The sequence below is a fragment of the Trichophyton rubrum genome (genome assembly GCF_000151425.1).
Source record: "Trichophyton rubrum CBS 118892 genomic scaffold supercont2.5, whole genome shotgun sequence".
Taxonomy (NCBI): Eukaryota; Fungi; Ascomycota; class Eurotiomycetes; order Onygenales; family Arthrodermataceae; genus Trichophyton; species Trichophyton rubrum.
In genome coordinates, this window is record NW_003456424.1 from 727,901 (window position 1) to 740,814 (window position 12,914).

The window sequence follows — 12,914 nt, forward strand, 5'->3', positions numbered from 1 at the left end:
TTCGCGAAATCCATGAACCACTTTCCCTTCTATCATTGCTTTTCCACTTTGCCCCAAATGGGCCGGTGTTTGGCTCAATGTCGCTGGAGATATCTCGGAGTTAAATGGATCCATGTTTGCTTCTATCACGTGACACATTTAGTTTTTACATTTTTTTTTTTACGCATAGTTTTGAAGATGAGATATCAATCAATCCTATGAGAAAGAAGCCGGCGCACTCACAATGGCTAGTTTCGACGATAATGCCGCCCGGGCTAAACGGAGAAAGATTGAAGGTGATGCTACTTTTCCTGTAACTGCCGAAATTACCTCCTACCAGCAATTAAGAGATATTTTGAGGTTCCAGCAAAACATATCACAGCAAACAAAGCAAGGTAGGTGCTGACATTTCTGCCTATGATGCGTAATATTGATTAACCTAACAAACTGATATAGGGATTCGTCAATTTAAAGAATTTTTAGCTTCCATTCATGGGGACATCTCCGAATCTGAAAAGTCAAAGAAGCTTCAAGTCTTAGAAAAATATTGCGCTTCTCAATATGTCAAAAGAGGAGACGAAACTCCCCCGATTTGTTTCACTGATCTTGTTAGCATTTGGAACTTTGCAGAGAGCAATAATGAAGAGTCGACACTTTCGCTTATACCCTCGGTTCTCGCATCCTTCCTGAAAACCGTTTCTTCCCATCTCGAGTTCAGAGAATTTTCAATTGAGCTTAGCAAATACTTGCTATCCAATGAAAACATCAAACTTTTTAACCGTGGCCTTACTGCAAGCAAGTCAAAAGAGCATCTGATATCTCCTTGTCTTAGGCTTCTGACTGAGATCGTGAGCTTTGATGGTGGGGCTGTTGCAAAGGTAGTCTATGCTAAACGAGATATCACGCTGAAAAGGCTCGATGTGTTCCTTACCATGCGTAAGTTACAGGTGGGGAAAATAACTGCGGATCGACGTAAACCCACGCTACGCCGTATTGCCCAGCGCTACTTGCTTGCAAATTTAAGATATCAAAGCCCTGCAGCTAAAGCTGAGCTGTTGAGTCAGGGGAAACTTATAAAGGTATTCATTGAGGATATCAAGCGAGATTCAGGGGACATAGTTGTGGACATTATCAAGACATTGGATAAGTTCGTTGTATCGGATGCTGTTCTCTCGCGCAATGTCAAGAGCCGCCTCTTAAGTCGGTGGAACCTGGAACGATTTGCAACTCTCTATGGGTACGAAAAGGACTCCGAGGAAATTATACCGGAAGGTGTGTCTGTTTCTGATGAAATACACAAATTTTTATTGTCTGTTTGCACAAACGTCGAAAAGGGTGTGTTATTATCAGATAATGGTTGGTACTCGTCAGGCAACAGTACAGAACCACTGATCAACGATAATGAAACGATCTCTCTTGGACTTGATGCACCAAGCCACTTCGACAAATTCAACGAACCAATACCAATTCGTAATGGAAACCTTTCAACTTTGATTCAGTTTCTTCGCCCCGAATCAGACACTCGACAGATGCAGTTGCTCCTGAAAATTTTCCAAGCTGCTCCTGAGCTTGTATATGATTACTTTTCGAAGCGCAATATGTTCAATTCTGACCCGAAGCCGACACAGGCCTGGCTTGGAGAGTCCGCCTTTTTATTCTCTACTATCCAGCTGCCGGTACCTCAAAAATGCGGTTTCAGGGAAGGTTCTCCTACTGTACCTCCTCCGGTATCTGTTGCTATCGAGAGCATCCTCCCGCGCCCTCTTACACAACAAATGTTGACCCGCTGTATAAATCAGAACACTGAAATTGTTACGTTGTTTGCGATCAAGGCAACAACAGCGGCTCTTCGAAAACTTCGAGGCGTGCTAAAAATGTTTGACTCCATGGGAAGTTCAAATCCGGAACTCTGGAGTCAGGCATCTACAAAGCTTATGAATGAGTTCACTTCCAGATGTCCTACGATGAAAGACACCATTATCGCCTTCCGTCAATCCCCGAAGGATGACCTGCTGCAACGAGATGCGCTTTTAGAGCTGCTTTCCTTATATTACCAAGTCGCTCCAACTGTAGCTTTTGAACAAAAGTTTGACGTGTCATTGGTCTTAGTTGAAGTCCTGGACCAACTGAGCAATGACGAGTTATCTACGGAAAACCGCCAGTTATTATTCAGCCAATTGCAGCACATCCTAACAATTTCTCAACATTCACCTGCTATGCGCTGGTGGCAAAAGCCAGGTGAGTTGCTTCTTACTGGGAGGTCTACTGATGAGACAGACTGACATACTTATTTGACATCTAGCACCCTTGACCTTATCGGTATTTACCTCAGTGCTAAAAGTTGCTGTGGAAAAACAGGAACATAGCGCCCGGGCCAAAATTAACTCCCTTCTACAAGATGTCTTGACGCAGGATTCAATCTTGATACAACCAGGTTCATTCGAAGCCCTGGTGCTTAGTATTCAGTTGGAAGATGAGAATACTCCTGTGCCCTGGTCTTTCATTGATAATTGCCTTACAAGACTCGCGAAACGGCCAGTCCCATATCTTGACCAAGTGAGCTCATTACCTAGCAAGTCATCATTGATAAGTCCAATTTTGGTAGTGATTTCGGAACAATGGCCCTTTATCGTGAAAGCGCAAGATGAGATGAACGAGCTTTTCACGGCTTCATGGATTTCCAAATTACTTGGTTATTTGATGGAGTACGGAGAAGATAAGAATGCACTTACCTCCGTCCGTGACACGATTTTGATCGAAACTAAGGTGAAAAAGAGCCGCTCGTTGCTTAAAAAGGCTTTTGATCATGGTACAGAAGCGCACCGGCTTGTTCTGGCTGAAGAGGCTCGAATGGGTGGTACTAGAACCCTTCCATCGTCATCAGCTACCCAAGAAGTGAACCTTTCAGATGTTTTCGGTAAAATGCAGATGGCTGATGAGACTCATGCTGGCTTGTACGAATGGGAAAGAGAAGACCTTGAACTAGCAATAGACCAAGGGTACATTGGAAATCTCATACTTTGCGTCTGCTCTGAGCATGAAGAAGTTCGGCGTCAAGCTATGGCTGGTTTATCACGCTTCATGGCAAAACTCAAGGTTCGTTCTTTCTCGCTAGAGTTATGAGAGGCGGGTTATTTTTTCTAACTTTCGTAAACCGAGCAGGAATCCTCGTTTGAAGAGCGTCGGACAATATACGTACTCGTTGGCGAATTATTGGAAACGGTGAAGGGACTAGGCCTTGACACACCGGCACCTTTTATTGTTGGAGAACTAGCGGTTCGCATGTTCGCCATTCTCACGAATCCTAGTCACAAGTTATACGGAAAGATCAACACTTTCCTGAACAGGAGCCCTCAGTGGGAGGTTGGGAAGATCCCCTCGTATTGGATTGATAAAATACTCTACCACGAGCCAGAGAGCGATGATGGCAACCGTGAAGAAATTGGCTGGCTGCTAGATTTATTTGTTTGCGGGCTTAAATCTGAACTGGTGAGTTATGCAAACCTGGGAACATCCTTCTGTTAAGTAGCTGACTATATGCTAGGACATGGACATATATCGACGAGCCGGCGTCTTTGAGCGGCTGTTCTCCCTGTATAGTTCCCCCTCATTAACGGGAGGACTGCGGAAGAAAGTACTTCACTTGGTATATCGTGTTTGTGAAATCGGGGGCAGCACGACACTGATCACTCGGGCTGCTGCCCTCAGTTGGGTGCAAGGCCAGGCAGCGATATCTGACGCCCACAGCAGCACACTGCGAGCCCTTGCAACAGAGCTGTACCGTACAAGTTCCAGCGAATGGGTTAATCGCTGGAGTGGCTCTGCGTTGGCAGCGGCTGTTATGTCGACAGGGGCTTCGAGCGTACAGCAGTGGGCGTGCTGATGCGTCCAGGCTGCCGCCTACCGTGGCACCTATTGGCAGGACCGACAGCAAAAGTAGATAAATAAATAATATATTATTCCATTGAAATCCCATACGTCTATGATCCCATACGTCTATGATCCCATACGTCTATGATCCCATACGTCTATGATCTCCGTATCGATATACAATCCTCTCTCATCGTCTTCTCTGGCGGCTTGATAGGCTGGCCCGACTTTGGCGGTGGTGGTGGTGGTGGTGCACAGAGAGGAAAACTCTAAAGCTAGCGACCGCTTTGTATCTTTTTTTCTCCATCACAGAAAATTCGCCCATTTGCGTCTCCAACCTCTAAATACACAGCCAACCCAGCACAGCCATTGATCAATACAAACCGCCTTCCTACGCATCCTGCTCCTGGCCTCGATCCCAAGTCTACGTCGAAGAAGAACTCCGATAGATCCCCCCTGAGCGCCCTCAACTCTTCCACAGACCCACCATACCTTTAGCTTCGACCACATCCCAACCAGCAACCCTTGCCACGAATTGACAGCACTTCTCTCCATTCAACCGCAATATCAAGGAGACCGGTTGAACAAGATCAGAGTCCCCAAAGCCCTCCCGATCACCCTCAGCTTTGTTACGCGCTCGCTATTTTCCTAATATTCCACCAGAGTTTGGGCCATGCGGCTTGGTTAGCCAATATACTCTCTCATGGCACGCAGATATTCACAGGAGGAGCTTTTACACCTGCGGGAGTCGCCTTTAGTGGTAAAACCAGATAGCTTGCCTCCGATAGAAGAATGGATGGGGTATGTATTCACTGTGTTCCTTACTCCTCTCTTATATTACCCTAGTTGAATAATGCTAATGGTTATCTGCCAACCCACAGACCGCTTGTGGATGCATCTACACAGAAGAAACATACTGCCTCTAAAGAACAAACAAACCAGACCGAGTCTACTGCTTCAGCACGTAGGTCAAGTTTCTTTGAGCCGCGTCATATATCTCGTTCCTCGAATTCGGGTAAGTCATGCTGTCACTGAACCGAACCCCCGCCTTACTGATATTAACCATATATTCTAGAAGACATCATACTAGGACCTCCTAAAACATCATTTTCTTCTTCGACGAGAGGCTTCGGTAAATTTAGTGATCCCGATAGGTATAATAGCTTGAAATCTCCCGATGGTGATGGCACCAAGTCCGACCGTTTTCCACACCGTGACAAATTCCTGAAGGATAAGGACTCGGGTGATAGAGACAGAGACCTTGACAAGCGGGACTCCAAATCTCATATCACAAATGGCCGAAGAAGTGGACGTGATGATAAAGATGATTGGGGGACCCGGTCTAGACGCACCTTCGGCCAGGAAGAAACTGTTGACAGGAGAGTTAAACGAGAGGGAGACAGATGGGATAGCAGAGAATTTAGAGAGCACCGTGACCAACAGGAAGCTGGAAATGAACGTGGCCATCGTGGTGAGCAAGGCAAATACCCTAATCGGAGGGATGTCCAAGGTAAAAGTCGTCACGACCATCCCTCATGGTTTCGTGATGGTGATTCCCAGGAGAATGCTGAGCAGGAAGACGACAAAACTCCTATACGAAACCGAGAGTGGCGTCGTGGTGTGCAAGGCCAGGATAGGGATAGAGACAGAGACAGAGACTGGAACCGGTCTACAAAGCATGAACAAGACCCTGAATGGATGGATTCGTCTAATAAATCAGACCACAAAGAAGCCCATACCCAGGAAGACTTCCAAAGATGGAAAGAGAGGATGAAATCAGGCGGTGCTCCGCCATCGGATGAAACGAAGAAGAAGGCTCCAGAGGCTAGCAGTAGCGTTGAGACGAAACCAACTGAAATAAAGCGAACGGACGGAGAGATTTTTTCAAGTCTTGAACCAGCATATAAAGCTGATGTTGGGTTTGATGACTTTTTTGGGCCTTGGGGAGGCTCTAAGTCTACCCAGGACCCAGGATATGGTAATGTTGCTGCTGGATCTGCCACGAAGGAGCCTCAAGCTGCAAAGCCAGCAAAGTCCTCCAGGTTTGCCGGGTTTTTCAATTCTCCTACTGAAGCAACCCCTAAAGAAGCCGAGGCTACAGTTTCTCAACCACGTCCAGTATCGACTGATGCCGATCAAGAAGGCTTTCAGCGGATCTTACAGCTCCTTGGTGGTAATAAGTCTAGAAACTCCACACCTCAAGCTGAAGAAATGATGCGGCCAAAGCCAACTCCACCCCAGCAAATCCAGCAAGAATTTAGCCATATACCTGCTCCTACCGCGTCGCCGCATCATGATGTTATGAATAGGCAGCCTTATATGGGCTATTCCGAGCCTCATCGCGAGCAGACAGCCCATGGGCTTGAGCAACTCATTGCGCAAAAGGCTCCAAAGGAATCCCAACCATCTCCCTTTGATTCCAATCTTCTACTTCGTTTAATGCAGCAAGCAAAAATTGGTCAATCTCACCAAGGCCAGATGCCAGCCCAGACACAACTACAAAACCCTGGTGCTCAAAATATGCCCGACATCCAACCTAGGAACCACGAGATACCAAAACAGAAAAGCCCACTTTTCTTCGATGACCCTGCAATTGCAAATATGCAACGTCCAGATCCAAATGATCCTCGAAGTCAACTTCGCCGTCGAGCCACGGGGGGCCCTCCTGGTTATTATGACGAAATGCAATTCCAAGGCCCTTCAAGCGGAAGTCACACTCCTGCTAACCCTCCTGGCCTTCGCACTACTCAGTCTGCTGTTCAACCATCAATGAACATCCAGCGCCCACCAGGCCTCGAACAGGTTACTTCTCCGGGAGGATGGCCAAATCCCCAGCAGCTGCAGCAAGGGCCATCTGCTCAATTTATCGGACGTCCAGGAATGCCTAACCCACCTCCGAATCGAAATCTTAACCAGAGTTACCCACCCGTTCAGCAGATGCCAATGCCAGGGGGCATACCTCCCCTTAACGATAGGCAAGCCTTCCAGCGAGGCCCTGGAGCCGCTGGCCCCTCCAACTTTGGTCCTCCACCTGGTATTGTTCCACCTCCAGGATATATGGCTATGAACCCCCCTCCTCCTTTGGCATTCCCCCCTATGCCTCATAATCCTGAGGGTATGATGGGCCTTTCTCATGGCCACCCCGCCCACTTCGGCGCAGGGCCGCAACCAGGTGTAGGAGGCCATCAACCATCATCCCGACAGTTACTTGAAATGTTCACGGGACATGGTGGGGGACCAGGAGACGGAGGTATGGGAAATCGAAATGGCTCCGGTATGATGGGCCCCCCATATCGCTGAGCCTACTTCACAGATTAGAAACACAAAACTACTTTTCAATTCAAATGCTCTGGATTTTCCGGGCTATTATACGGGCTCAAACCTCCTTTCACTTTTCTTCTTCTACCTCTCTTCTTTAGTTGGATATACTCATATTCATCTGGCTGTATAGCTATTGATGTTTTGATGCGCCTGCTTGGTCATTTCTGCCTTCTCCTTTCAACGTTCTTTGTTTCTCCTTTGTGATACACGGGTCGGGGCTGGTCTGCAATCTCGTATAGGTCCTGTTATGAACTCTTACTCTTGCTGCATGCCTCTGAATGTCCGATGATCTGACTATTTTTTTTTTTTTTTTGTTTCTGCCTTTTATATGTGCCGATTTACTGCACTTCATTACTCTTCCTTTTGTTCAACCCTTTCAGCTGATTTTCTCTTCTCCATATCTTAACCTGCTGATATGATTTTATTGTTCTCCTTATGCCGATAACTTACTATGCGCTTATTCACCTCTTTCGCCTCGCAGACGCCGATTATTGATATATATATCAATATCTCAACAATCAAATATCCCCATGTGTTTTATTATTTGCCTTTATCATTGTCATTTGCCTCCTTACCTGCAGGTACTGAGCACAACGCAATTTCTGATATTGAATAAGTACAATCTCTCATCTATTATACCGGATGACTTTTCGCTAAAACTTTTGAAAGTACTTGGAGAGTATAGGATGGCAAATAATAGATACTTGGTTTGTAGATAGCAATAGTTGCTGTTAAGGGAATGCCACTGCTAAGCATCGGCACCAAGTTATGCATCTGACCGGAACGATGCGCCAAGCTCTATCTAATTCAATATGGTATGTATTGGTACATTTGCCTCGGGGGGAAGAAACACAGCAGAGGAGGGGACAAGCGTTACGGCAGTGCTAACAATGTAAAAATAAAATGGGAGAGAATAAGCAATGTAGCCTGGGGAGAAAGATATTTGAATATCCGGGCATGTAGGAGTCATCCCCAGGTTCCTCCACCACCACCACGACCTTGTCGTCTTTGAGCTGATAGTCGCCAGTCATCTTCGCCTGCAAATTTGTTATGTAATGGCTGAATGCGTTCAGCTCTTTTCCTCTTTGATAATTTGTTGGTACTCGCTTGCTTGTAGAACGTCGGTGCTGCCTCAACAAGCCACTAATTAAAACAAATGAGTTAGTATTATCATACTACCGGCTATAAGAGATAGGGATGAGAGGGATAATCACATACCTTTGGCTCTATTGTCGTGGCACACTGCATGTACTCTTTTGTTGTGAGGACAAGGGTATCGAAAATGACATGCTCAGCAGCTTTCCCAAAGAGTGCTGAGCTAGGGTGCATGTAAACTGGGGTGCCTTCAATCAAAGTCTTATATCCTTCCTGTGGATCTTTTCTAGCAGCATTTCTAAAAAAGCCTGAACAAAATGCCTGGCGAACCCTCGTAGTATCCCTACCACAGGATACGATTTTATGGTGGTATCGATCCATGATGGTAACTAATTGTTGGCGGACATCCTGGGCTCGACGGATTTGTCGCGCTTGAATAAAGTTTTCAAAACACCAAGGGGTACTGAATCGTGACTGTTTCCATGCGTTATACACATTTAGCAAGGTGAGATGGTCACCATGAGGGTCATGAAATTTAGCTTTCTTCTGATCTGCCTGCTGTTGTTTTTCTTTAGGTCGATAGAAGATACCTTGAGCCACGGAGAGCATAGCAACAATAGTCAAGACTTCATCGGAGCAACCCATATCCACGGAGGCAATAAGGACCTTGGCTAGGCCGGGATCCATGGGGAAATCAGCCATCTTCCGACCGAGGCGAGTCAAAAGCCCCTCATCGTCAAGAGCAGAGAGTGCATATAACTCCTCAAGAGCAGTGAGCATTGTGTTGGTAGGGGGAGGGTCCATGAAATCAAAATGTAAGAGGTCGTTAATTCCCATCGCCTTGAGCATAAGAATAGTTTGGGTAAGGTTTTGACGTTGAATATCCGGAATTGATGTCGGCAACATCTCAGATTGATATGCAGCTTCAGTATATAATCGAAAACATTTACCAGGTCCTGTTCTCCCAGCACGACCAGCTCGTTGTTTGGCTTGAGCTTGTGAAATTGGTGTTATCACTAACGAGTCCATTCCCAGCTTTGGATCATAGGCATTTTGTTTGACAAACCCAGGGTCGATAACGTAGTATATTTGATCAATTGTAATCGACGTTTCCGCGATATTAGTCGCAATAACAACCTTTCTTCCCCCGGGAGGGGCTGGCTCGAAAATCCTGCTTTGCATTTCGCTTGGAAGAGCGGAATACACAGGAAGAATAACAAGTTCGGGTACGTTGGGACCTAACGCTTTCATTCTTTCATATAAGATCTCCGCGCTAGTGTCAATCTCCTCCTTACCAGTTAAAAACAGAAGGATATCCCCGGGTGGTTCGGTGAGGTGAATTTGCATCACTGTAACTAAGGCGGCATCCAAGTAGTCTGACTCAGGTTCCTTGGAGTACATTATTTCCACGGGATATGTCCTTCCTGGTATAGAAAAGATAGGACAGCCATTAAAGTATTCCGAGAATTTGTCTGCATCGAGGGTAGCTGATGTCACAATGAGCTTAAGATCAGGCCGTCTCTTGATAGTTTTCTTGAGCAACCCAAAAAGTATGTCAGTGGCAATAGTTCTCTCATGGGCTTCGTCAAGCATTATGGCAGAGTATTTCTTCAGGTCTGGGTCCAAAAGGATTTCTCTTTGAAGAATGCCGTCAGTCATGTACTTGATTTTTGTATTAGGACTAGAGCAATCCTCAAAACGAATAGTATAACCAACTTCCTGGCCCAGCTGGCAGCCAACTTCTTCAGATACTCGCTTAGCAACGGACACTGCGGCTACTCGCCGAGGTTGCGTGCATCCAATCATGCCATTATTTGTAAATCCTCCCTCTGCTAGGTATTGAGTGACCTGCGTCGTCTTTCCAGACCCCGTGTCACCGACGACAATAAGTAACTGATTTTCCCGAACAGCTTCGAGTAGTTGTTTGCGGAATTTGAACACAGGAAGACTTTCGCGTTGTTCTTTCATAGAAAGATTTGTCCTCTTCCCATATGACACATCTTTATTCTGCGCTGCTCGTTTCCACTCTGGCAAAGACTCTGATGACTTTTCAGTGGTAGCAGTGCGCAACTCTGACGCGAATTTCCTCTGTTCTGGCGCAACCATCGGATCCTGCCATTGTGCGTTAAGATCGACTTGAGCTGCCTTTTCCGCAGCCTTGTCTTGGGCTTCTTGTTGTCTAATCTCTCTCCTTTCCTTTGCGAGATTTGCGCCAGCCATGGCAGCACGGTTAAGTGAACCATCCGGTGCTCGAACGACACGAATCGGAGAAAGTTCCAGGGACTGTTTGGTTTGACCCGCCAAAAATGGAGGTTCTTCTTCACGTACCTCAATATCAATATCCTCCTCTTCTTCGAAATCTCCCTCTCCTCTTAGCGTAGCGTGATATTCCTCATCCAAATCAGGGTAGTCTGCAGCAGACACGGCACCAGATGCAATAAGCTGTTTAATTTCCCATCTCTCTGGAGAATTTAGCCTTTTCTTGCTTCTTTTAGCATCGGAATCCCGCTCGATAACTGGTACGCTGGACCCTAGGTTTCCATATCGATCATCTGCGCCAGTTCCATCTAATCTTTCCATATTTGCTCCTGACGCAATTCGCCTCTGGGGTGCCAGGTCGTGGCCGGAAACCTGGTCAACTTCTTTCATCGATAACCCGATCCTTGAATCCTGGATAGAAACAATCTTGACCTTGACTTGCTGTCCGCGAGACACAAGATCGGATGGATGATTTACTCTTGCTCCCTCTTGCATCGCAGATACATGAACCAAACCATCAACTCTACCCCTGACCCCTTGCAAGTTCACAAATACACCGAAGTCCTTGATACCGGTCACTCTGCCATCATAAATTTTGAAGAGAATAGGCCGATCATCTAGTTCGGATGCGGGTGGTCTCTTTAAATCATCATCATAGTTATAATTGCGCCCAGATCGTCCTCGTTCCCTAGGCTCATCAGGGTATTTGCGGATCCTGTGAGAATGCCTGTTTCCATACCGATCTCTATTGGGTGATCCAGACCGGGACCTGGACCTAGACTTGTACCTCCCACGACGAGGCCGATTTCTATCATAATCGTTGATTTCAGGACTTCTGCTCCGCTTTCGACTGTTCGAGTAACCATTTTGTTCCGCTTTAGCTTTGCCAGCCAAACCTTCTAGCATCGCAAACGTGTCATCCATAGCCTCTGCATTTGTATTACGCTCTGGTTCAGGCTCATGTTCCTCCCAGTGGGGAGCTTTATCATCTGGGACCGCAAGCCCTTTAAAGACCCTCGCTTTCTTCTCGATGTCATCGACTCCATCTTGTCCGATATGTTTCTTTTCTTGTTCGTCCGGCTTGGTTCGCTTCGACTTATATTTAGGATGCATTGTTAGGACTAGGCGGTCCACACTTTCCACCAAGCTCTGAGGAAATTCTGCTCCCACAGCCTTGAGGGAGCTCTTGAATTCGTCGAGAGACTTGCATTTTAGATGCTGGTCGATCACAAACTCCGCGAGCGTCTTTTCGTTGACTCCTAAATGATTTTGCAGTTCAGTCGTTACCCTCGAAATAAGTGACAAGAGCTCGAGAGACTCAAGGTCATCCATGCTGGTGATACTAACGACACAGCTCTAGTCCTTGTTATCTTGAGTCTATCCTCCAGATTTTGCGATTTTGCGATAAATGGGCCCGACGGACTTCAGGGCGGAAGCTATCCGGATAATAAATTTCCCGATAAGCGCTAGGCGCCGGGCGCGGCTACTAAGATATCTCGGTACGCTACGCTAGTTTCTCTAGAAGCATATCCCCAGTAGCAATCAAAGAGTTGGAATGGTGCTATTTGGGTTATCCTATGATATATTCTAGACGTAGGAGTATATAAATTATAATAATACAAATCTAGAGCTTATCGTGATAACGGAGAATCTAGATTAATCGAGGATGGAAGGTGTGGTAGCAGAGGGGATGGAAATGGGTATCAGAACTGGTTCATCAAGCTGCCAGAGCTTGTGGATATGATAATATATGCCAAGAACAAGGAGTGGTAAATTCTTGAAATAGGAGGATAAGTGAACGCGGGTTTTAGAAGTAGAAGATGGTAACCAGTAAAGTATAGCAATAGGTAATGTTACGGTGTACTGGGGGAAGTATGCTGTGCAAAGGGTACTGGCGCCCTGATGTGGGTACTTTCTAGAGCGGAGTTGGGGTCTTCAAATTCTATCTCGTCCTCATCAGAAAGAGTGGTATCAAGCTCTGGAATATCGGGAATTGTGTCCATGACGCCTGTCGGTTCTGGACTATCTAGAAATTTGTCTTTAGCCCCTTTAATTCGTTTCTTTCGGAGTGCTTGTTTTCGTAGTTTCGAATTCGCCGAGAATTCAGTGAGGGTGCGATCCATTTTCACTTCCGCCATCTCTTTAGCATGAGTAGCAAGCGTCCGGTCTGTGAATACACCACCGAATCTGTAACCAAGCCAGAGATAGAGAATGAGGGAACGATGGAGTGCTTCGAGAGACCGGAGGTATTCCTTGTCATCGCCTGAGACAGGCCTATCCAGTATCTCAAGGTCCAATTCGGGAATATCGAGTAACCTGCCACTCTTCTGCTGACCGACACATTCCGCAAATGCTTTGATAACTCGTGCCATTACCGGGTCAGTAGCCCG

General features: G+C 46.4%; 3 protein-coding genes across 3 annotated transcripts; 2 read left to right on the forward strand and 1 right to left on the reverse strand.

Moving 5' to 3' along the window:
- Positions 1–223: 223 nt before the first annotated feature.
- On the forward strand, positions 224–3,862 carry TERG_04995 (uncharacterized protein; the record flags this gene model as incomplete). The annotated part of the gene is made up of 5 exons (XM_003234353.1): positions 224–374; positions 436–2,217; positions 2,282–3,075; positions 3,142–3,468; positions 3,524–3,862. The coding sequence occupies 5 exons, from the start codon at positions 224–226 to the stop codon at positions 3,860–3,862; spliced, it is 3,393 nt and encodes a 1,130-aa protein (XP_003234401.1).
- Positions 3,863–5,547: 1,685 nt separating this feature from the next.
- TERG_04996 (uncharacterized protein) lies at positions 5,548–7,149 on the forward strand (the record flags this gene model as incomplete). Its single annotated transcript, XM_003234354.2, has 1 exon — positions 5,548–7,149. The coding sequence occupies one exon, from the start codon at positions 5,548–5,550 to the stop codon at positions 7,147–7,149; it is 1,602 nt and encodes a 533-aa protein (XP_003234402.2).
- A 987-nt stretch (positions 7,150–8,136) lies between these two features.
- Positions 8,137–11,856, reverse strand: TERG_04997 (uncharacterized protein; the record flags this gene model as incomplete). The annotated part of the gene is made up of 2 exons (XM_003234355.1): positions 8,137–8,313; positions 8,389–11,856. The coding sequence occupies 2 exons, from the start codon at positions 11,854–11,856 to the stop codon at positions 8,137–8,139; spliced, it is 3,645 nt and encodes a 1,214-aa protein (XP_003234403.1).
- Between the last annotated feature and the right edge of the window lie 1,058 nt (positions 11,857–12,914).